Raw genomic sequence first — 22,840 nt, 5'->3', positions numbered from 1 at the left:
ATTACGGACATTTATTCAATATACATAAATTTAAGGAATTGTCATAAAAGTCTAAGCAACTCTATTAACTTAAGCAAAATTAATTAATTAATTTTATCAAAACACACTTAAAAAAATTATTGAAAAATGGTACATGTGTTAAGGTAAGAATTAGAGCCTGTAGTTTGTATAATAAACTATGTCTCACGTTAGAAGTTAATTTCATTTAATGCAGTTATTGCGGTGTAAAAATAAAAATGTCAAAACAGCGTAAGGTCTCGTAACACACGCTTCACTGAATAAAAATTAAGGTAATTATAGGTGATAAAGGTATGGTATGAAATATACAGGCAATAATGCTTCATTAGAGGTAATTATCATTTTCGTCCTCAGATATAAAAATTTATATAAGGCAATATACCAACCATCTAATTGCAAATTCTATTGAAAGTAAATTCAGAATTGTTAATTATATTACACATAATCGTGACGGTAATGATGATGGCTTTATCTTCTATCAAATGTCCTTGGGGCTAATTCGCGATTTACAAGCATTTATTAAAATCCAATAAGCGCCCATTAAATAGCTAGCAGGATTTCACTAGCGCGAAATAGCTGCTAAAGAACAATAAAATGTGATAATAACGCTTAAAGCGAAGGGTTCATAAAGTGCAGTTCAACGTCAGATTTATATTTTAGTATTCAATGATAGCACTTTTGAAAAGACCTCACATTAAGTAAGTAAAGGACCACCTGGAACTAGCAGTTGATGCTGTAATGCGAATGGACATTATGATAATGTTACTTGCAATGCCGTACGCGTGTGGATAGCTTATCAATTCAACCGACTATTTTCTGCTTGATATTGTTCGAATATACAATTATGACGAAGAAACCAACTTTATTCCCTCGATTAAAAGAGCATTAAAACGAAGATTAGAAATTGAAGAAAGGATTTTTAAATATCCACAAATCCTTTATCAAATTATTTCACATAAAAGCTAACGCGCTCACGTTTACGATGCAAATTTGGTTGGCCACGTGACGCAATATAATGAAAGCTTTCGATTAGATTTAGCTTCTCGTTAAGTCTCTTAATCTATATACGTAGCGTAATGAAGTCGAAATTGTAACATTTAAGTACTTATTTGGGAATATCGACGGAGGTTAGCTATCGATAGGTACATTAGTCACTAAATGTCACCTATCCAGTCTAATCATTTTCGTTGCCTTTTACTTTAGCTTTTTACGTCCCCGACAAGCTTAATCAATCCCTTTTTTGTTGGTGAATGGATGCACTATATTGCTGTATATAGATGTAAACGCAGTTAATGTTTAAGTTTAATTGAAAATAAAAATTTAATTGAAAGAACGAATTTTCTTTATAAAACATCTAGTAGTAAATTATCGTTAAACTGTATGTAAAAATTATACTATATTGACATTTAATAATTTTAGCTATTACTATTATTAGGAATGGTACGAATTTTATTTCAAATTAACGCTCACATTTTTAACATATTTTTACCGTGTTACTGGGCGCAGGGCGATGGACACACAATGCTATTACATTTAAGTACAAATCAATCTGCCACCCCCTCCACTTTTTTCTGACGTCACACGTGATGCGCTGTGATTGGCTGCGCCATTTTGTGGCAGTAACTTTAAATTTGTGCGGGCGATCTGAATTTTTGAATTTCAAGATGTCAGCCTTTTTGATGAGATAAATTTGATGTATGTGTGAAATATGTTTTTTTTTTAATTTCCGGATATATGTCATTTTTTTTGGGGATATTTGAATTTGCGCTTGGAATTTGAATTTTTTTACTGTGATTGACTCTGTCATTTTAAATATACAGGGTATGATAATCTTCTTTAATGATAGATTTCACTCAATAAATGCATGTTCTGGTATTTACGCGAAATAAACTAAGAATAAGCGTACCTTAAATTGGTACGGGCTCAGGTTCGTAACTTCGCTAAGAATTCAATTTCAGCGTACCTTACGTAGTACGAGATCGCTAGCGAAAATCAACTTAGAATCCTCCCTCTCCCACTTCCCTCTCTATTTAAAACTTGCCCATTATAAGTATTGCTCGTTATCGCCAGATATACTTTTGTTCATGGTCGCTATGAAGCGGACAAGTGTAAATTTTCCTACTTTTAAAAAAATTCATAAATTCAAAATTAAATTTTTGAAACGGGAAAGCGGATACCCTTTACATATTATTATTATTGTGGAGGATTCTAAAAAGATTGCATTAACATTTTTTAGAGGAGATCCTAACAAGGTTTTTTATATGATTCCACTTAATTTCTAACAAAATTGTAATAATTCTTAAAGTTGTAGAGGTTCTCAATATTCCAGAAATACTTTAGTATTGGATTTTAAGAAAATGGTAACTAGTTTCTAAGAGGATTCTGAAATGGTCCTAAAAAGATTTTAAAACGATTTAAACGAATCTAGTACCTCTGAAATTAAGGTATATACAATTGATATGTATGCATTTGTATATTTCGAGTTGTGACATTATATAGATATATATTACCGTGTCTCGCATTTTGAACGCGCCATAGGCAAACAGAATGAATTAGGCCTTTGATATATATTTGAAGTTAGCGTTCAACGTACGTTACTGCGCTTGTCTGATGCTAGAAAGAGATTGGAGTAGTACGTTGAAGCTAATTTCAAACGCCTCGTGAATGCTTCGCGAAAATACATAAAAGTCAGGAAAATGATACATTACCAGCGGGGAAATATTGAAGTGCGAGGCCCCTTCGGGGCCGAGTACTTTAATTCCCGAGTCAGGTAATGACATTTTACTAACGAGTTTTGTATTAAATTTTACACGAAATCGTCTTTTAATATAAAATTTCTATTTTTATATAGAACTTTTGATTAATGTTAATCTGTCAGTGATGACAGGAGTCATTATAGACATTTGGAAATGTCAAAAATGCGGCTGGTAAAGTGACGGCGCGGCCGGTAAAGTGACATGTCCGGCCAGTAAAGCGACAAGCGACAGGAAACGTAGTCTGCTCTGCTTCTGTCATGGAAACTAAAATTTCCTGACATAAAGTAAACATGAAAATGAGGGTTTCAAGACGATTTTGGTAAAATACATTGCAGATTCCCTATGGTGCGTTCTATCTGGGTCACACCGTGTATCCTTTCTAATTTTGCAAATATGCATGGGGGCTGATTTATAATAAACCATCGGGTAAAATGACTTCTAAGTAAAAATATTGGGTGCCAAGCTATTTTATTCCTTTTGATCCATGTAACATAATAGATAAACAAATTCATTTTGAAGAAATTCGTCAGACGTGATAAATTTACCGCTTCCGTCTTTATATCCACCCATGATTTTATAGTGGAAATTAACCCCACATAGCCAAGGCTACGTTTGTAAATTTTGCCAGCAAGTGGTATCAACATCTTCAAGATACCAAATCTTTATCCCAAGTTTGGCGCTTTACTTTTTAAGTACACCCTAAAAGGGTATATACCACGAAATGGAACTAATTGTTGATAAATTGCAAAAAGAGAATAGGGATTTTTAATGCTTTTGGCGGCCATCTGCAAAAATTTTACACACGTTTCAAATAAGGGAAAATTTGGCGATTTGTCGAAACAAAAACTATCCGCAGCATTGTCGGAGTATCTCGAAGTCTCTTCAAAGAAGCGGTCTAATATATGCGAAAATTTCAATTCGTCAACGTAATTGTAAAATGGAGTTGGAACTTTGAAATTGTTTGTGTTTATTTTTCTAAAGATACACGAGATGTTGTGACTTTAACAAATCAACACGGCCACTACGAGGTTGAAATTCGCGATAGAGTTGCAAAGTCTTCAACTTATATAATAATGCGCTAAATTTCTTCGATGACCATTAATAAATGGAAAACGTTCGGTTTATGGTGCAACTCAGTCGTCAACATTAGTACAATAGTAATTCGTGCAACATATTCTCGCTACGCATTTTGCATTATTTAAATTTGGACAAAGCCTCAAGTAAATGGCATTGGTTTCTAAAAAACGAAATGAAGTACGATTTTCACTCTAAAAGTTTGAAAATCACAACACCTCCATTTGCGTAACAAAGAAAATTTGCCGCCACCACCAGATTCTTACTTTCTGCCGAAAAATTGTTAAACACGATTGTTAAAGCGTCAAGAACTATACGTAAACATTAGTTCGTGTTTCATGTCATTAAATTGAACTTGTTCTAACTTGTTTCACTTATGCAGAAAGTCAGTTCATTTGGTAGTTCGCGAAATCAACGGCATCTATTCAACCTTATCTTAATCTTCCATATTACCTACTAGTTGGCATCTTTAACGAATTTGCTAGACAGGTGTATTGAGAAAAAATCAAGTTTGTCGTACGGTTGTAGGTACTCATCTAATCCAGAAACAGGGTTATTGGAAACTAAAGAGATACATTAATAAATAAATTAACGCTAAACGTATAAATGTATACTTGGCTGGAATTTGCTATCGGTATTTTTATGAACTCTCAATATGTACCCGATGGATGTAAAATTTGTTATATATGTAAGAATTTCCTGAAAAGATACTGAATGTGCTACAAGACAAATTTAAACGTTTTTATTTTATTTAACCCATTACCTTATCGGGTACGTATATTTATGCCATTCAATGATTACAATCTAAACGTTAACACAATAGAAAAATATTTGCATATGTAAATCCCATGTAACTTGTGAAAAGTTTAATAGATTCAGTATATTATATTGTAAGTTGTTAAGCGATACCGAACAATTTTTAAATCAGAATTGAATAATACCTGTTTTTTGATCGCTTGTTTTAACTTATTTATCGATTGGCTTTATTTCAACTAGCCACACACAGAGAACTTAATTTTGAGGACGTTTGGAGTATAATTTTACACCGTTCAGGCTTTGAAATCGTAAATTTGCATAAATACTATTAGTTTAATCTACGACGATCGATATTTGATATTGTCCACGCGTGAGGAGACAGTAAATTAAGGTGTAACTTTGTTTTATATCGTGCGGTTAAGGGGAGACGCCTTTCTATTATTGTTATCTGCTTCTGCTTTATGGCACTTGGGCAATAAACCCCTCAGAGCTGTAATAATTGTCATCCTGGACCACCACCGTGAGACACCCACATTAGACACCAGGCCCATCAGCACCTCTTTGATGCACATTCCAATGTGGAATTGTGCAAATCGTGGCATAAGGTTTCGTATAAATCATCTCAGCTTATGAACTTCAACTATATCTCGCACGACAAGTAGAATTTCCACCTAACATTTAGCGTTCACACCTTTGTCAGGAAGTGGCATCTTCCCATCTGCTCATTAGCGGACATTGGAGTGCTTTATATGAATATGAAATATGGGTGGTCTCACTTCAGCTTGTTGTCATGTAATTGAATTATGGTACTCGCTTGTTACTCACGATTGTTACAGGAACTACCAAATGGCGGCAAATTATGTTTGAGTTTCTTTTTAAATCAGTTACGGCTATTTAGAAGTAGCCATTATCGACAAAATCTATGCTTAGCTTCTAATTTACGTTACGTTACGTTCAATAACCTGGAAGATTAGTTAGGTAAGATTAACAATAAAGGAAAGGAACGCCATGTTACAACTCTCAGTATGTTTTGATGCATTGAATTAAAACGAACGCATAGAAGCCCATATTCGACAAACGCTAAGACACGCAATTTTAATATCAAGAGGCTCATTTTTTGATCAATTCATATCGATTTCCCTTAGGATCAGCGAAAAAACTCTCGTTGTGGTGTTTTTCTTGTAAATTTGTTGGATGATTCCATGTTCCGTTTTATTTTTGAACAGACGTTTTCTTCATCACGTATAATGTATACAGTCGCATATTTGGAATAGCCTTTTCCACCATAACAAGCTTGCAATTTTGTGTGTCATGATACATTGATTTTGAAACATTTTTTATACAGGGTGTAAATTTTGTCTGATGGAACACTGAATGTATCTTCAAAACAACGCCTTTTTTAAAGAAGCTTTTTATGGTGTCTTAAATTATAAAAAGTTCGCTACCAATTTACGTACTTTAAATGTGTGGTCAGTGGCATACTTCTATATGACCAAGGGAGGCTTACTATTTTTAATGGAAACTAGTAATTTTCATTACATTACTTATTATATTATCTAATCAAATTTAAGACAAGAACCCAAATTAAGGAAAACGATTGTGTTAATTAATTTCATCATTTCACTAGTTTGCGTTGAAAAATATCTATTTTTTTACTGTGCACTGCATAAAAAATGATTAAACAAATTGTATTAAATTTTATTTGTTTTGGTTTACAATTGGATTGGTTTACATTATTGATACATGGGCGTCTTTCAAATATGGTGCGGCACATACTGTTTTAGATACATTGATCAACCTTAAGAATTCGAAAACGAACTTTGTTTCGTTCACTTTAAGTCTCCATTTCTCCAGCCATTTCTCTATTAAGTGTAGGCGTTCTTGGAGTAAATCTGCAGCAGTTGGGGGATCTTCACTGCACGCGCGGACTGCAGCATCGTCTGTGAATATTCCCAATTCGGTGTAGTTTATACTTGGGATATCGGCGGTGAATAATCGATATAGAACGGAGCCGAAAACACTGCCTTGAGGAACCCCAGCGCAAATGGGTTGTAATTCTGAAGTTTTATTACCGAATTTTGAATTATTTTTGAGCATAAAGTGGGCACAATATTTTAGCGATGTAACAAATTCAGGTGCCTATTTAGGGGAGTAACTTAATCCACCTGCAAGTTAGTAATTTGTTTAAAACAGAATGGTAAAAGACTAGACGCCTTAAAGAAGAACGTCTTAGGGAAGTCACATTTTGCCCTTTCTGTATCGACCACCCTATACACCCGAGGGATGAAGGGTAACTTCCATGGGCCGGCTTTTTGGCATCAACTGCCTTTTCCGTATCGACCGCCTTGTACATACAAGAGGAGAAGGGATACCTCTCGCATCTTCTATGGACCGTCTTTTTCGTATCAACCCCATTTTCCGTCTCGACCGTCTTTAAACATAAGAGGGAAAGAGGAAACTCTCGCATCTTCCATGGCCCGTTTTTTCGTATGGACCGCATTTTCCGTATCGACCACCTTTTACACTCGAGAGGGAAAAGTCAGTTCTCGCATCTACCATGGGCCGCCTTTTTCGTATCGACCGCCTTTAACGTATCGACCGCCTTTTACACCCGAGAGGGGAAGGGGCACCTCTCCCATCTTCTATGGGCACCCTTTTTTGTGCCAACCGCATTTTTCGTATGGACCGCCTTATACATCCGAGAGGGAAGAGACACCTCTCGCATCTTCATAGGCAGCCTTTTCTTGTATCGATCGACTTTTCCGTATATACCGACGATTAGGATCAACTACTTTGTCCACCTGAATGTAAAATAGCTCTTAATAAAACCAGTTAATGTACCTACATATTTTCAATTGGTAGATATTTTAATTATGATGCTGCTCATCTGGAGATAATTTACACATGAACATGTAGCGAAGTAGTTACTGTTATTATGGTATAATTACACACATGCATGGTTTTGCATCAACATTTTCTGTTTTTTTAACGTTTATTAAAATATCTGTAGAACATCGTCGAAAAATGTTAACATAACCTTTTCAGAAATGGAAGTTGACAATCAGGAATATTACGCACACTCTTACCAACTTAAAAGTGATCATGATCATGAAATCTGAAGTAACATAACCGCACATTTCGAGGAATTTAACTGAACTATTAATTTTTTTCTTGGAAAAGCTTAATTAAGGTACTTTTGATTAATTTTATGGTCATAGCTCGGGGTCCTAAGTCATGTAACCACACTAGAAAACAAACAAAAACTCGGCTAAAGACAGCAACGATAGCAGAAAAAAATACAAAATTGGAATAGTACAGGTAAAAAGCAAAGGGAAAGCAAAGAAACACAAAAAAAAAAACTCTGGGATGGTCTGCCCACAATTAATAATGCGCTTGTCCACATTTGCCTTTGTGATTTGTTTTGGAAAACCCATGTTTTTTGCATATTTCTCAACGAGCTATGGGAAAATACTTCAAAAAAAAGGCTAACAGTTTAGCAGGAATAAATAAAGCAGGGAATGTTAAAAAACAAACGCAGATGCATTAGCAATCGCCGAAACAAGAAGAAAATGCAAAGATTATTTACAAAAAATGGACACTCTAGTATAGCGGAGTACATTACATTATTATAATCCATGTGGCCAATCGATTTTCTTGAACAAACTGTAAAACAGCTACACAAGACGAAACCGGCGAAATATGCCTAAAAACGGAGAACACAAATTTTGGTATAGTCCTAGGTAAAAGTACTGATGGATGGATGGTGGTGAAGCTAACGGGCGAGGCAGAGGGGCATAAAGGTCCCTTTTTTTTAGTGTTTCGTAAATAACTCGTAGACCCATATCAAAAAAATGTTCTTATACTTATTCTATACACTTTTTCGCTGGCATCAATATTTAATGAGATATGGACGGAAGGAGGATAATAAAAAATTGATTTAAACATAATCATCATCTTCGACGGCGTGTTCGTTAGTTTTCAAGAATTTAGGATGGCACCGTCTTTTTGATTTAAAATCGGTTACGGGACTCTCTCCCTCTCCCTCTCCCTCTCCCTCTTCCTCTCCCTCTCCCTCTCCCTCTCCCTCTCTCCTCTCCGTCTCCTCTCCCTCTCCCTCTCCCTCTCCCTCCCCTCTCCCTCTCCCTCATCCCTCTCCTCTCCCTCTCCCTCTCTCCCTCTCCCTCTCCCTCTCCCTCTCCCTCTCCCTCTCCTCTCCCTCTCCTCTCCCTTCCCTCTCCCTCTCCTCTCCCTCTCCTCTCCCTCTCCCTCTCCCTCTCCCTCTCCTTCCCTCTCCCTCTCCCTCTCCTCCCCTTCCCTCTCTCTCCCTCTCCCTCTCCCTCTCCCTCTCCCTCTTTAAACGTATTTTTCAGTCATTTGTTATTTCTGACGGCCAAATAACGATGCTTCTAAGGACGCTCATCACATTTAACCCGGCGAGTCTCTAGTGCCCGGTTCGGTTCCTCTGGTAGGTTTCGATTCTTTTTAAGGATGAAAATTTTCGTTAAAGGTAAGTAATGAGTAAAAGCGATCCAGCATAGACAAGGAAAAATAACTGTAAAAATACAAGCGATACAAAAGTAAGATTGTCCTTCAAAATAATTATCGAAATATACTTCCGCCGTAATAATGGAGTTAGAGGTTTAAATGTCCATCACAAAAAATACGCAATTAAAATATTACCTTTTAAATCTGGCCAAGGCCGTCTGAACTCAAAAGGGCGCTCTCCGCCAATAACCTGCAATCAGATAAAACACAACAAAAAACAAGAAACGGGTGGTAATAGCGCGGTATATAAAGTGCGAGAAAAATCTAACGTTTGTCACGTCGAGCGACTGGAATACTTTAACCGTAATTAACCTTGCATGAAGTGCAATAATCCAATTTACGTTAAGGAGAAAAGGCAAAAGTTTGACTGATGTCCTTCAACTCGATACTCAAAATGGAGTTTCCATGTAAATATGCGACGCCATCCAGGCGGCGATGTAGGTCGACATAGGTAGAACGAAGTAACAGGAAGAAAAGAGAATAAACCAGAAAATAAAAATCTAAAAAAATTAGTGTTAAAGCCAATAGGGCTTAAATGAGGGTATAAGGGTATAAAAGAATCCGCAATAGTGTCAGTGAAGCGTAGAAACCAAAGAGAAAAACTGATATTCCTTATTAAAGGTAATGACGAAATATGTTATCTACAGCAAATATGGCAGCGTGAATCTTATTTTTTACACGTCACGATCGAATCTGTTCTTCAGTACAAGGAGGACGCACGCAGGCGTTAAGAAGGGTATGGAACAAATTTAAAACAGTGAATCTTCATTTCATGGCCACTAGCGGTAGAATAAGAAAATATGAAATAACAACTCTGCCAACAAAACTAACTACAACGAGAATTTGCATGAGTAATACACAGATGGCGTAAATAAATTTAAAACTAAATTTCAAAAAATGTTACAAGATAGCCCGAAATAAGCAGCGGATATTTTTTAATAGTGAGAAATAGCGAGATAACCGTAACGAGAAAGTTTGATAAGACACGGAAACATTCCCAGATACCTAGGCCTGGCAGCTCTTGTGAATGCCAAGATAAATGCGTATATTTTGTGTATTTGGACCGAACTAATGATTGCGGAGAGGTAACTTGGCGTTCCAGGGGGTGCGGAAGTTGGTACACTTATTTGGTAAACGCGCCTCGTCTCTTCCTGCCTGGGATCCCAAGAGATCGAGCTCGGTTGCAAGAATAAGGGCCGATAAGTTTATATGATTTTAATCGTATTTGCGTAAAAACGTGAGCACCGCAGAACGAAAACAGGCGGTGATCATAATCACGTCATATTTTCTGAGGAGGTAGTTACTTCAAAATTATATTAAACGTGCAAAGATTGAACTATTAAACGCTTTATATGGGTTAAAGGTTAAACGGCGCGGTTAACGTTTTTTCTTAACTAAGCGTAAGTAACTTCCTTGCAAATTAATAACCATGACAAGAAAGTCAGTTTGATTTAGAGGTTGATTATAAAATTCCTCGCGTCTCAAAGGAAGCAAGTCAAATTAAGAAAATACTTTAAGGCCGGGTTAATAATTTAGAATCAAACCGATTCCCTTGAAAAATATTAGTGACAAACTGAGAATGATTTAAATTAATAAAAAGAACATCACCTACGTGTTGTTCATTGTTCATCAAATACAAAGAACACCTCTTTCTCAACATGGGGAGTCGAAATTCGTCTTTTCTTCTTTAAATCTCACATTATGACGAACCTTTTTCTCATCTAAACAATAGAGTCACGGCCAGAATACCGGTAAAAATATTCGGGAGACTTCACAAATATTTGATTTGGAAGACATTTTATTGCTTCCCTTGTCAATATTAAGTATTAGTTATGGGCGTTCAACATTATGGAACATTTTAAGTTGTTAAATTTACTCTGTTAATATTTCGTAATGCGGGCGAGTACAGGAAATGCTTTCATGACTGATTTGCATTATGATCTACCTGTTAACCAATCTTTGAATATTCATTACAGCGGGATTATGTTGTACGTATTTTTTTTTAATTGACGACTACAATTTTTAAATTGATAATCAGATTTATCTCATATCGCTAGTATTCATATACACCCACATTTACTCTTTATTTTGTTAAACACATTTTTCATCTTCAAAATGGGCGCCTAGCTTTTCTGTCGGCGTAAGAAGAGCAACTTTTCAGTAAAAATGATTACAAATTAGATATAGTAATTGCACGAATTAATAGAACTACATTTGCGCGCATTTTCCGAGAAATACACCACTGTCTATCGAAAATGTTTCAGTTTCGATAAGGAAATTGATCGTTATTAATTAGAAATTAATTAAAATTTATCGAATAACTACTTTATCGCGAGTATATTAATTAAGTGCTTCTTTTTTATTGAATTCTTGAAATCGTTTCTGTATATAAGGATTGGTATATAATTAACAAATTTGGATGTGTGAAAAAAGTGGAGCTAACTATAATAGTATATTTTATGGGCAATGGACCACTCATTAGGGGGTTTTAGGTTCACGAGGTTGTCAAGAGGTTTTGTCGGTTTTGTTTTAAATATAATCAGAGCCGATGGTTATTATTATAAAAGCACGATGTTAAAACAACTTGCAAAAGCTTAATTTAGTGAATAACATTACAACTTTAGCTGCCATAATTAGGCACCTCGCTGTTTAATTGGGATGAAAACTATAATCACGAGTTGAACATTTCTTTTTTAATTAACACTCATATTTATATCGTTATATTTGCAACAATATCGCGAGAAGTCGATGGCCAGGACGCAATACATTTTTTAAGTGGCGGCTTCTATCGATTACGAGGTGTCAACGGGTCTGTGGTCCACATTTTACGATAACATGAAGCATGCAGTATGTTTGTGCTACATTGTATCAGGTTTTAAAGTAAAGTGGCATCGGCGAATCATAAAACGCCTGGCTCCGGAAAAAGATGGGAGTCAATACCCCATTTATTTAATCCACCTCAAAAAATTTGAGGCAAAGTTGCTACATGATTTAAATTCTGCTGATTTTATGGATCTAACAGCCTGTAATGGTCAATCAATGAATGTATGTTTTTCCAAGAAATTGGCTTATTTTCTCTAATGGAAACTGCTTAATTCTTCCAAATGCGTCCAGATAAGGCTAGGTACATTGTTACAAATAATATCTGTAAACTTTTACATGCCATCGTCACAATAACTTTTGGTTGGCAAGCAAGATGCGAAATACTTAATCCAACCACTAACTGTGGGACGGATTATTCATAAAGTACAATAGGATATGGCCTATGGGGTCAAAGACTTGGTAGTAGGGGAGCTAGCACGAAATCCACTGAACGAGAATGATCAAAATTTTAACCGATGGTGTTCCATTTTGCCCTATCAGAGTATGCTAAAATCGATCGTCTGCCGCCTCAAGTCATATGACCAAATTCTGAAAGGTTGTTTTTCGAGAAAATAAGTTATATACCAAATGAAAATGTTGATAATAGCTCTTAAAAAAATATTTAAAAAAATCGCGCACATTGGATAACTCCGTAAAAAAACAATTCTTAGTCGGTTTTTAACGAACTTTCTACGGATATAACTAGGTTACGGTTGGATGAATGAAGCTGATTTTTTTTACAGACTTCTCTAATTATAAGATATCTTATAATGTTAAGATAATAAGATAATCTTATAATTAGAGAAAAAATTTAAAAACGAAACATCGTTAAGTCATTAGTAGTACCTATCATCAGTCTGTAAAAAAAATCAGCTTCGTTGGTCCAACCGTAACCTAGTTATATCCGTAGAAAGTTCGTGAAAAACCGACTAAGAATTGTTTTTTTACGGAGTTATCAAATGCGCGCGATTTTTTTTAATATTTTTTTAAAAGCTATTATCAACGTTTTGATTTGGTGTATAACTTATTTTCTCGAAAAACAACCTTTCAGAATTGGTACCGCAAGAAGTACCCGCAGCGCCTTAAGTCATATGACCTGATGCGGCAGACGATCGATTTTAGCATACTCTTATAGGGCAAAATGGAACTCCATCGGTTAAAATTTTGATGATTCTCGTTCAGTGGATTTCGTTCTAGCTCCCCTACTATGGAGCCTCATTAAGTGACATTATACGTAGTAATGATGGCGTAAGGCCAGCCTGCCCCAGAATCTGTAGGATGTTATGAAAGTTTAGGGGAAGATTCAAACATTTGATTAACAAACTACTTATTCCTAGATTGTTCTAATAGTGATATATCAATTATGTAATTTGAAACCTGGCAAAGTTTTCTCTGCGGTCCCTTGTGCGTGGAAAATCCAATGAGTTTTTCTAATTATGTACTTCACTTTTTCAATTTTTCTATCGCAAAACAGTGTTATTAAGCATTTTAATTTTTTAATTTAACTATTCACTTATTAGTTGAAAACTAGGTTAAACCATTTCCATAGTGCATAAAAACATTGTAAATGTTGTGTATTTTTGACCGAATATGTCAAAAAAAACAATGCTCTATAGAAATTAAACGACGCAGAAAAGACAGGCTTCATTTCCACTACAGTTTACGAATACGTTCCACTAATCAAATCCTTTATGGTAAATCGGCCCACAAAAGTTCGACAAACAAAGCTTTCTGTGATATCTGCTCCTAATGCCTAATTGTTCTACCCTTAGTTTCACAAAATTTCTAACTTCACTACGAAATTGAGTTACCGTCACAAACACTCAATTATTTTAAATAAAGTCATACCCGTAGATAATTGAGAACTTCGATAACTATTAAAATCATTGTAATCCTTTCAGCATCATCCTATCACACCCTTAAATCTTGTTATAATAGCCCTAAGACTATTGGAATATTTGTGCATAAAAATATTAAAACCTTCGAAATCATTGGAACCCTAATTATTTTGGAACCTTAGTAGAATTTGTCTTAGTACTATCTTAGAATATTGTTAAAATCTTTTCCGAATCTTTTTAGACGCCCTATACCGTAACCTTAATTTACTTTAGAATCTTCGTAAAGGTTTTCTGAATCCTTAGTTTTGGTGGAATCTTCGCACAATCTTTAAAAGTTTAAACGATCTTCTTAGAGTGCATGTCTGCACCAAGACTATGCGCATCGTATGTTGTATCACTATGATTTTTGTATGGTAGAAGGAGATACAAGGTGTTACATATAAGTATGTAAAAAAATTGTGAGGTAGAGAGGATCAAATCAGACACTTTTTTCGAATAAATTGAGGGCCCAACGTGTTTCACAATTCTTCTTTAATTTTTTTTTCAGCAACCATAAGACTTACAAAACCTGGTGGCACATCTTTGAATAGGTTTTGACTATGCCCTTCAATTTTGCAAATGTTTTCAAAATTCCTACCATCCCCTCATTCCAGATTCGTTATTTTCATGTTCAAAAATCCCCAGATATCAAATTTCGTCAAAATTTTTGTACCCCCATTTAGAACAAAATTAAAAAAGAAATGCAAATCTCATCATGTTTTTGAGGGTGGTTCCCAAACGAAACACGTTTGACAATCGGTTTATTTTGAAAAAGTGGTTGTGCTGATCCCCTTTACCATCCAATTTTTTTTATATATTTATATGTAACACCCTGTCTATAACCTATGAATATCATTTCTATGAGTATATTCGCATTAGGCGTTGGCCTCCAAAAGTATTTTCTTCTAGATGGCGCTATCCTTTGGCCCCTCTGTTCTATCCGATATCCAAGACATGAAACTCCAAATTTTTCTTATCGCCTCCTTTTCCCCAATGTTCAAAATCACATGTCGCTCTTAGAGTGAATTTGTGCACCGTTGTCCATTGTTGTCTTGCCACTAAAGTTGCAGGACTTTTTTTATGCAGATTAAGTCATAAGAAGTCAATACAGAAATCTATAGATTCCTTTTTAGATGCATTTCGTCAAGATTTCATAAATGAGACAATGGAAATCGTCGTTAGCTCTTGGACCATAAGCCTTAATGACAATCATGTAGGTACTGATAATTACTGCAATATGTTTCATCAGTACGTCATAAGGTGCATCACACGATATAAGAACACTATGTCTATAAGGGGCGTAAAATAAATAAATAAATAATAAGTTTCTTTGTTCCCATTCATACAAAAAAGTTTGTGAATTCTATACTACAGAACAAAAACACAACAAATTTGCCTCTAATTGGATAAGTAGTATAATAACTAGGGCTAGGATTTTAATGACGTTAAAAATCAGCGAAATAGCAAAATAAAAAATGCAAATATGACTTAAAAATCTCGCAAAAATTACATAGAAATTTGAAAGATGGCATTTTAAATAACAAATACATAGATTTATTGATGAAACTGAATAAGACCGCAAAATCATTTTAAGAAGCAATTAGGTAAGATAACACAGGAATGTTATTGTTGGTTCATTTCCACCCTCTGCTGGCCAGTCGTAGAAAGCAGGTATAAGTTACTGACACACATCCCAAACAAATTTAATCGCTTAGTGGGCATTCGTTTGCGGATTACTTAAGCAGGATCCAAGAAAACATTAACTATGCATTTAGCTTATAATGGAGGTTTTAGACTTCATTTCTGAACAGGTAAAAAATACCCGGAACTACTGAGAAAAGAAAAATATTGCCTTGTGTTCTTGAAATCTAAGACTGCATGAAAAAGAAAACTTTTAACAAAGTTTTATAAGCTCATCAATAGAAATACCGTAAAATATAAAAAAAAATTAGCGCTATTCCTGAAAAATGCTAGAAATATCGTAAAAATGCCACATTCCTTCAATTTATCCTGAAACACGTTATATATAACAGAGCAATGTCTCAGACTTTCAGAAAAAAAGATACAAAATCATCAAAATCTTAGCCGTAATAATAACATTGTGGTTAAGGGAAAATGTCCAGCATAAACGAGTTATGCTGCTCTTCGATGGCAGTAGAAATTCAACTTGGTTTAAAAGTTACAGTCTGTAAGAAAATGAATATAAAGATGGTCTAGTTCTGAAGTAGTCTATATGTACGTTTTTGAGATATTGTAATGTTGGGGCCTAGATAACTATATGAATTTTGAAATATTTTTTGTTAATTTTAGGAAGTCGTAAATGCTTATTACTTATACCTCGCATGACCATTTTGAAACAATTATCAGTATTCTGGGTGGCCTCACTAAATAAATCACAAGTATTAAAAAAAAAATTTATACAGATACATATATCTAATAGGTAAAATGTTTAAATCTTTAAATAATGGAAGGGAAGGTGTTCTCACTGGTTTGTGAAGTATAGATCTAATTGCCATCTTTTGAAGCAGCACCACCCCAGCATCCTATACCATAATTAAGAATTGAGTGAATGTGAGCATAATAAAGCTTTTTTAGTGAACTACACATGTAAGTGAATCCTTTAAAATATATAATTTTCTAGCTATAGTCCGCATCTTTGTTTTTGTTTGGTTGTTGGATATATTTGGACTCGAGGTGCGCTCAAAACCCAGAAAACATGGCCCAGCTTGATCCAGAAACGAGAAAAGCATTATAAAAGAGAAAAAAAGCGGTTTCAATAGCATACTCTTTAAAATTTCAACCAAATGCGCTAAAAAGTTCTAATTCGGTGTAAATTGCGTGTGTTCAGGAATTAGTTGCATTGCATTTTGTGTGTTCAATTACCGTAGCGAAAGTGTAACTTCATTTTTTGTATGATTTTCATTGAACGGTTCGTTTAAATTTGAATGTTATTTCCCAGTCATTTTTGTAAACATTTGTTGTCTAGTAAGATCACGATTCGAGACACAGTCATCGTCATTGGCAGTTACCTTCAGGATAGCTAAAACACCCTGTCTGAAGGAAATTAACTACAAGAACATTGGGTTGCCTAACTATAGGCGAAAATATATCAACGGGCAAGAATTTGAATACCATTTTCTGTTTTAGGATATGAAGTCCTTTGCAGTATGCTAATTAGATGTAAATTACTGTAGAAAGCAAACGTAATAATTGTACGTAGGGATTCGCCATTGGACTTCAGATGAAATCCACCATAAATTGGTCGGGAATTGCTTCATCTCGGTGGATAAACAAACGCCTTTGACACAAATTAGTCACACATAATAAGAGAAAATTTTCATACGGCACATTTATGTTTAAAGAATGTAGTAAGTCGGCTTATCGAAATCAAGTTTAATAAAGATTATGCATTATTGAGGTGACACTGACATTTTAGTGAAAGTGCTTTTATTGACAAAATGTTTGTGACTGAAATTATTGACAAGTCTGCAATTAGAGTCTAAAGTTTACGCTATTTTCATGCAATAACATTTTTACAGATACAATTTACCAACACATAAAAACATAAAACTGCGTTAAATGCCAACACTCCTTGGAAGATTATCTACCCGCATTATTTTTTTATCGTATGTAGTGGAAATGAAAATGTGATGCTTACACGAAACGAAAAGTAAAAATTTGAAGATGCGCATTTATCCTTTACGCTATAATTTTAAATTAATTAAAGCCAATTTGACGAAATACATCTGAAATAATGCCACCTCAGAAACAAATTACCCCACAATTACTCACTCTTTTTGGTTCCTCATTATGTAAGATGATGAACTTCGGAAATCTCATTGTGCGTAATGAGCAACTGTTCCTTACGAAATTGTCTTTTACTGCACCCTTCGTGAGATGGTACGCATGACCCATGTGCTGCGTGTAGGAATTGGGTAGGGTAGTTCGTGTTCTTTATCCTAGGGTTAGAATCGCCACAGTCGACGAGCTTAAAGGTGATCACTTTTCTTCTACGATTTATTTCCGTTGGGTGCGTTTTCTGTTTAAACTCATAGTGCAAAACGCTACAGTAACAACGGAAAATATTATTTTTGTATCAAAAAACCTAAACCGAAGTGTTGTTCATATGTGAAAAGAGGTTCTGTACTGTACGTACAGTTGATGAATTTGAGCTTTTTTTAAAAGCTCGTTTGTGGTGAAGCGAATGCAAAAGAAACTTTTTAATATGTCACTAAAGCTTGCATTTCACAATAAACAACCTTGTGCACTGCATGCGGGTATACCTACCTATGAAGGAAAGATTTTTTCCTCCCTATTAAAGACGGCGCTTGTTGAGAGTTACATTTTTATAAAGATATGAACATTTTAAAATAAAATATGTAATTATACGTATGGTGATGGTCGGTTAATTACTAATGACATAATTGGCAGACAAGGAAAAATTTGACATGCTGATTCGCAATTTTACGCCCCGTTGTCACGTATGTGCCCGGAGCACAAAGTCAACCCCTTAAATGTACAATATTTAGTAATTATTTTCGTAGAGAGAATTGATTTATGAAAGCGGTAATACAGATTCACTTCGTTTCGCCTTTAGGTAATGAAAATGCTGGACGCCGCCGCATCACCCTTCGAAAATTAATTACCTCGATAAAGCGAGTAAGTCTTAAATAATGTGGTGCAATTTTGGGCGTGTACGTGTTTCAATAATGATCATTTATAGAAAGTTTTAATGATTTTTCGTCAAATGAACTCTTTTGAAATCTAAAACCACAATCTACAAAATTAATGAAGTTGCCTAAATTAGGTGTTTCCAATATTACGAATAGCTCACTTTTCAATGGAAACGCCCACAATTGTTTAACTATTTTCGATTATTATAACCTATGCGAGAACCTGTGGGTGTTACATGAATCAAAGTGTTGGAAAAAGGCAGAAGCAGCTTGTAAGTTTTTGTGCAACGACGGAAAGTCTTAATTTTATGGACTTCGGCTAATTAAATTTACGAGAAACTTTTACAGCCTGCACAAAAACACTTTTACGATTGCTTGACAATCGATATACTCGTGTCACTGATTGGATAATACTTACCTTTGATTACTTGCTTCTTTTTAGAGGCGAACGAAAACAATATTCGAAAGATTAATTGATGAGATCTAACGGGCAATTATTTTTCGTTAGTTAATGCAGGTAGCTAGAAGGTTTTAAAAGGATTTTTATCTGATTTATCGCCATGATTTGATTTCAGAGACACAAACAGGATTTGGTTTCGCACCGGCCACCCTTTTATCACTTACACTGACCGTATCTGAGTGACGAACAAGGATTTTTTAAGTACATTTTATTAAATTAACACTTCGACTTACACAAGTAATAATATCCATAGGTAACAAATTTACAAAATAGTACATCCCTAAACTAAAAGGCAAGATTTACTTTGTGGCTAAACAAATAAATGGGCGTACCCTTCGTTTAAAGAAATGCCCTCATTTTTTACTTTAAAATCTACACTAAAGCGTAAAAGTATGATACACAGGGACGTAAGTGTTTTCGAGTTTGCGACTCGGTTTCACCGACGTTACGTCAACAAAAAATCACTAAAGTCCGTCGCATCGAGTGCGTGTTCGGTGAAGTCTGTGTGAAGCAAAGCAGGTAGAAGAGGGTCCCCGAAGTCTACGGGCGAAAGGGATGGCTCTGGAAAATCTGGAGATGCCAAAAGCGAGTGGTCCGATAACGGAAGCGACTCGCCGTCGGATTCTAAGAGGAGACAATCCAAATCGCTGTAGTCGGACAGTATGTCAATACTAGACGAGTCTCCAGAGTTAAGGGTTGCACTAAGCGTCGATATGTATTTCATCGCCAGTCTCAGCGTGGTAATTTTTGTCAGTTTTTCGTTTGTGCCAACGTTGGCCACCGACATATGCTGCGGAACTGCTTGTCGCAAAGTCTCAAAGGCTTGATTAATTTCTCGCATGCGACTTCTTTCCCTTGCGTTCGCCGTTTTACGCCTATATTTACTTAAAGGTGCCGGCTTCTGTTTAGGCTTCGGATTTTTTGTTGGTTTCAGCTTTTCAGTCTCGTTTTCAGGTTTCCTCGAAGTCTCCGTCGTACGTCTCAAAGAGCGAGGACGTAACGAATATTTGTCTTCCTTCGGAGGGGTGGTGGTATCGCATCCGTCGTTGTTGTTAGGGTCTGGGTAGGCCATTTCCGACAGAGTTTGCGAGAGCCTTTGCGACAGGTCACTTTGATACTGAAGTAAGGAGTCCATTATGATAAACACGTTACACTTAGCAAAATCGTCCTTGCACGCCACTCATATCCGTAACAGGGGATACTAATTGAGATACTTACGGTTAAGTACAAAAATCTACTTCGTAATGGTGGCGGATATCTTACGCGGTCGATAATTTATTATATAGATACTTATACACTAATCGAGCTTGTACGCGTCGCTGACTTCCGTCAGATTACAAGTCACGCTTACTGAACTTTATAATTTATACGTTTATAACACAATCACCTCAGTTTAACACAAATTCATTTATAAAATTGCCGCGGGTTTCGCGTCTGTCTCACCGTCGAAGTCTTGGACCGTATTTGGAAGCGTTTACGTATTCTATTCTTCGGCAGCTTCTAAACGTGCGTCGCTTTGGACCGCAAACTGGACACTGTGATCTGTCCAGTATTCTTACATCTTAGGCAGGTAGATACCTCTACCTGATGTGGATCTGCCCCCACTGCATCGTATGTGAGACTTCGCCCGCATCACAATACACGCGTCAAGCGTATGGAGATGATGTATCAGTTCTAGACCCAAAATGATCGCCGATCTATGAAATAAAAAATTGCCAATTACACCTTTTTCTCGGCTATTGAAGTGCTAACATGTTACGTAAAAAATTAATTATCGGTTTTCACTCAAACGTCAAATTGTACTTTCTATACGTGAGCCATTCAATTATACTGAAAGAGATAGTAACGAGAAAACTTAATCCTTGGTGCAAATAGGAAGTTCTGATGATTGATAATGTGTAGGCGTCATTTGGTGTCGGCTTGAATTACTAATTATTACGTGGGCGAACTTCTATCGGTAATCTAGGCGCGTGTTTAATGTTTGTTATACAAACACATAAACATTGCTTTGCTCTCATCAGGAGTTAAATCTCACAAAATTACCGTCGGAATTCCAAATCGTTCCACAACGCTAAATTTCGTTGACAGCTTTGCGCGTAAATGAGTTGCATAATGAAATGAATTCACTTTGCTTACCCCCATAAGAGACATTTGAATTTTGAAGGCCGTAATTGAAGCTCTTGTTTTTCAGTAGCGTAATTACACTGTGGCAGGCCACGTGCGAGAAGTCCACACTGACCTACAGAAAATCAAAATGTCTATTACACAAATATTGAGGTCATTCTCCTTATTTTAAGGTGCCTTGATAAAGAACCTTATTTAAGACAAAGTAACTTTGCAGAAATAAAGATGCATTTTATCGTTTTGTGCTAATGAAGTAGGTATACATATTAAGAATATTTGATAAGGGGATTGATGGCTTTATATTTATCTGGGGCTTATAGTGAGTATAAGTGATAAAAATATAATGAAATGAAGAGCTTCTTTATCATCATTTCATTTCCTCCTCTCTTTGTACCAATAAGCTAGTGAGTTAATTCTGTTGTAATTTTGCAATGTACAGTTTCGTTTTTATGTCATTCCGCAATTGAATTAAAGGATTTCGGAAGTCGGAACTACTTAGTATGTAATTATAATTAAGGCACCACGATACATCTTTAGATGTATCCTTGTATCGATACACCATTCAAAATTCCACATTCGTTTTTTCAAAGGGACAAGCGAAAAATGTTTTCTGTATTTGTTTTTAGATAAATCAATCTCTAAAACTGCGTGATAATTTCACTTTACCTATTATTCAAGAATGGGCATAATTTCTGTAATTTGGTTAATATTCAGGAAAAGAGTAGTGAGTGGAAATTTTAGACAAAGCATCTAGTTTGTTGAGGCAAATTTTTTTAACCAAAAGAAATGATACTCCCATTGGCGGACTGAGGATATTGAATTGAATAACATTTTAACACCGGTCTACAGCATTTTTGCCCATGGGACATGGGATGTGCTTGAATTGGGACATTTAGAATGAACTTGAGTTTACCTAATTAAGTTCAACAGAATTTTGTTTTCTTTGTTTAATGGTGACTCTGGTTACGTTTTAACACAAAACAATTTCCCAATACGAGCGGGCTGCAGTCACGGTTATATTTGTTTATTTTCTGTTTATTAATGATAATGCATTCCTGGAAATTCTTAAATCTAAAAAAATGTTTTATTTTTAATTTTTATTTGTTATCAAATTGCTTCTTACTTTTAATGTGACAGTTCGAGTTGATTTATTAGGTTTTCTTTTTATTTGTGAGAGATAAAGATAATTGTTTCGGAGATAACGTGGTTATTTTAATTATAAAAAAAATGTATTCTTTGGTAGAAATTGTTAGAATTAAATGAGATTATCTGGTAAAGTTAAGCGTATACTTGCGGTATCCAGGGATCGTGTATTGGGCAGTATCGTTTATAGCCAGTTTTATTGGCTGTCTAAGTTTTTCGAAAATGAAGTGGGACTTCCTTTTAAAAGGACAGGCGCGGAATAGAAGACGCTTTTTGCCAAGTTCGAGACTGGGGTGCCATCCGTTTATTAGAAGCATTTTGCCAGTCTCGACGTCTAACCGCTGCCCGTCTGTAGCAGTATATTTTGATCGTATAGAGTTTTCGGTCCGGCTCTTTGCCTGTTTCCATAGAAGAAAATAAGGCGTTTATTTCCGCCCGTTTCGTAGCCGACTATGTTCGAGTTTTGTTATCAATTAAACGCAGCCCTGTACTTAGTTTGTGCTGATTCTCGGAAGAGGTTTTTTTTTCTACGTGCATACAGTCGATTTAGCG

The 22,840-nt window shown here is 35.6% G+C and overlaps 1 protein-coding gene across 1 annotated transcript; it reads right to left on the bottom strand.

Moving 5' to 3' along the window:
* Positions 1-19,228: 19,228 nt before the first annotated feature.
* LOC116169977 (helix-loop-helix protein delilah-like) lies at positions 19,229-20,582 on the bottom strand. Its single transcript, XM_031486206.1, has one exon. It carries the CDS (start codon positions 20,154-20,156, stop codon positions 19,467-19,469), a length of 690 nt encoding a protein of 229 aa, XP_031342066.1. The 5' UTR covers positions 20,157-20,582; the 3' UTR covers positions 19,229-19,466.
* Between the last annotated feature and the right edge of the window lie 2,258 nt (positions 20,583-22,840).

This window comes from Photinus pyralis, unplaced genomic scaffold (assembly GCF_008802855.1).
Source record: "Photinus pyralis isolate 1611_PpyrPB1 unplaced genomic scaffold, Ppyr1.3 Ppyr1.4_LG4, whole genome shotgun sequence".
Taxonomy (NCBI): Eukaryota; Metazoa; Arthropoda; class Insecta; order Coleoptera; family Lampyridae; genus Photinus; species Photinus pyralis.
The sequence above is the reverse complement of the archived record's forward strand: the minus strand, read 5'-3'. Positions and strand labels throughout refer to the sequence as shown.

Coding starts and splice junctions, on each gene's coding strand:
- LOC116169977 (XM_031486206.1), bottom strand. CDS start 20,156: ATGGACTCCTTACTTCAGTATCAAAGTGACCTGTCGCAAAGGCTCTCG.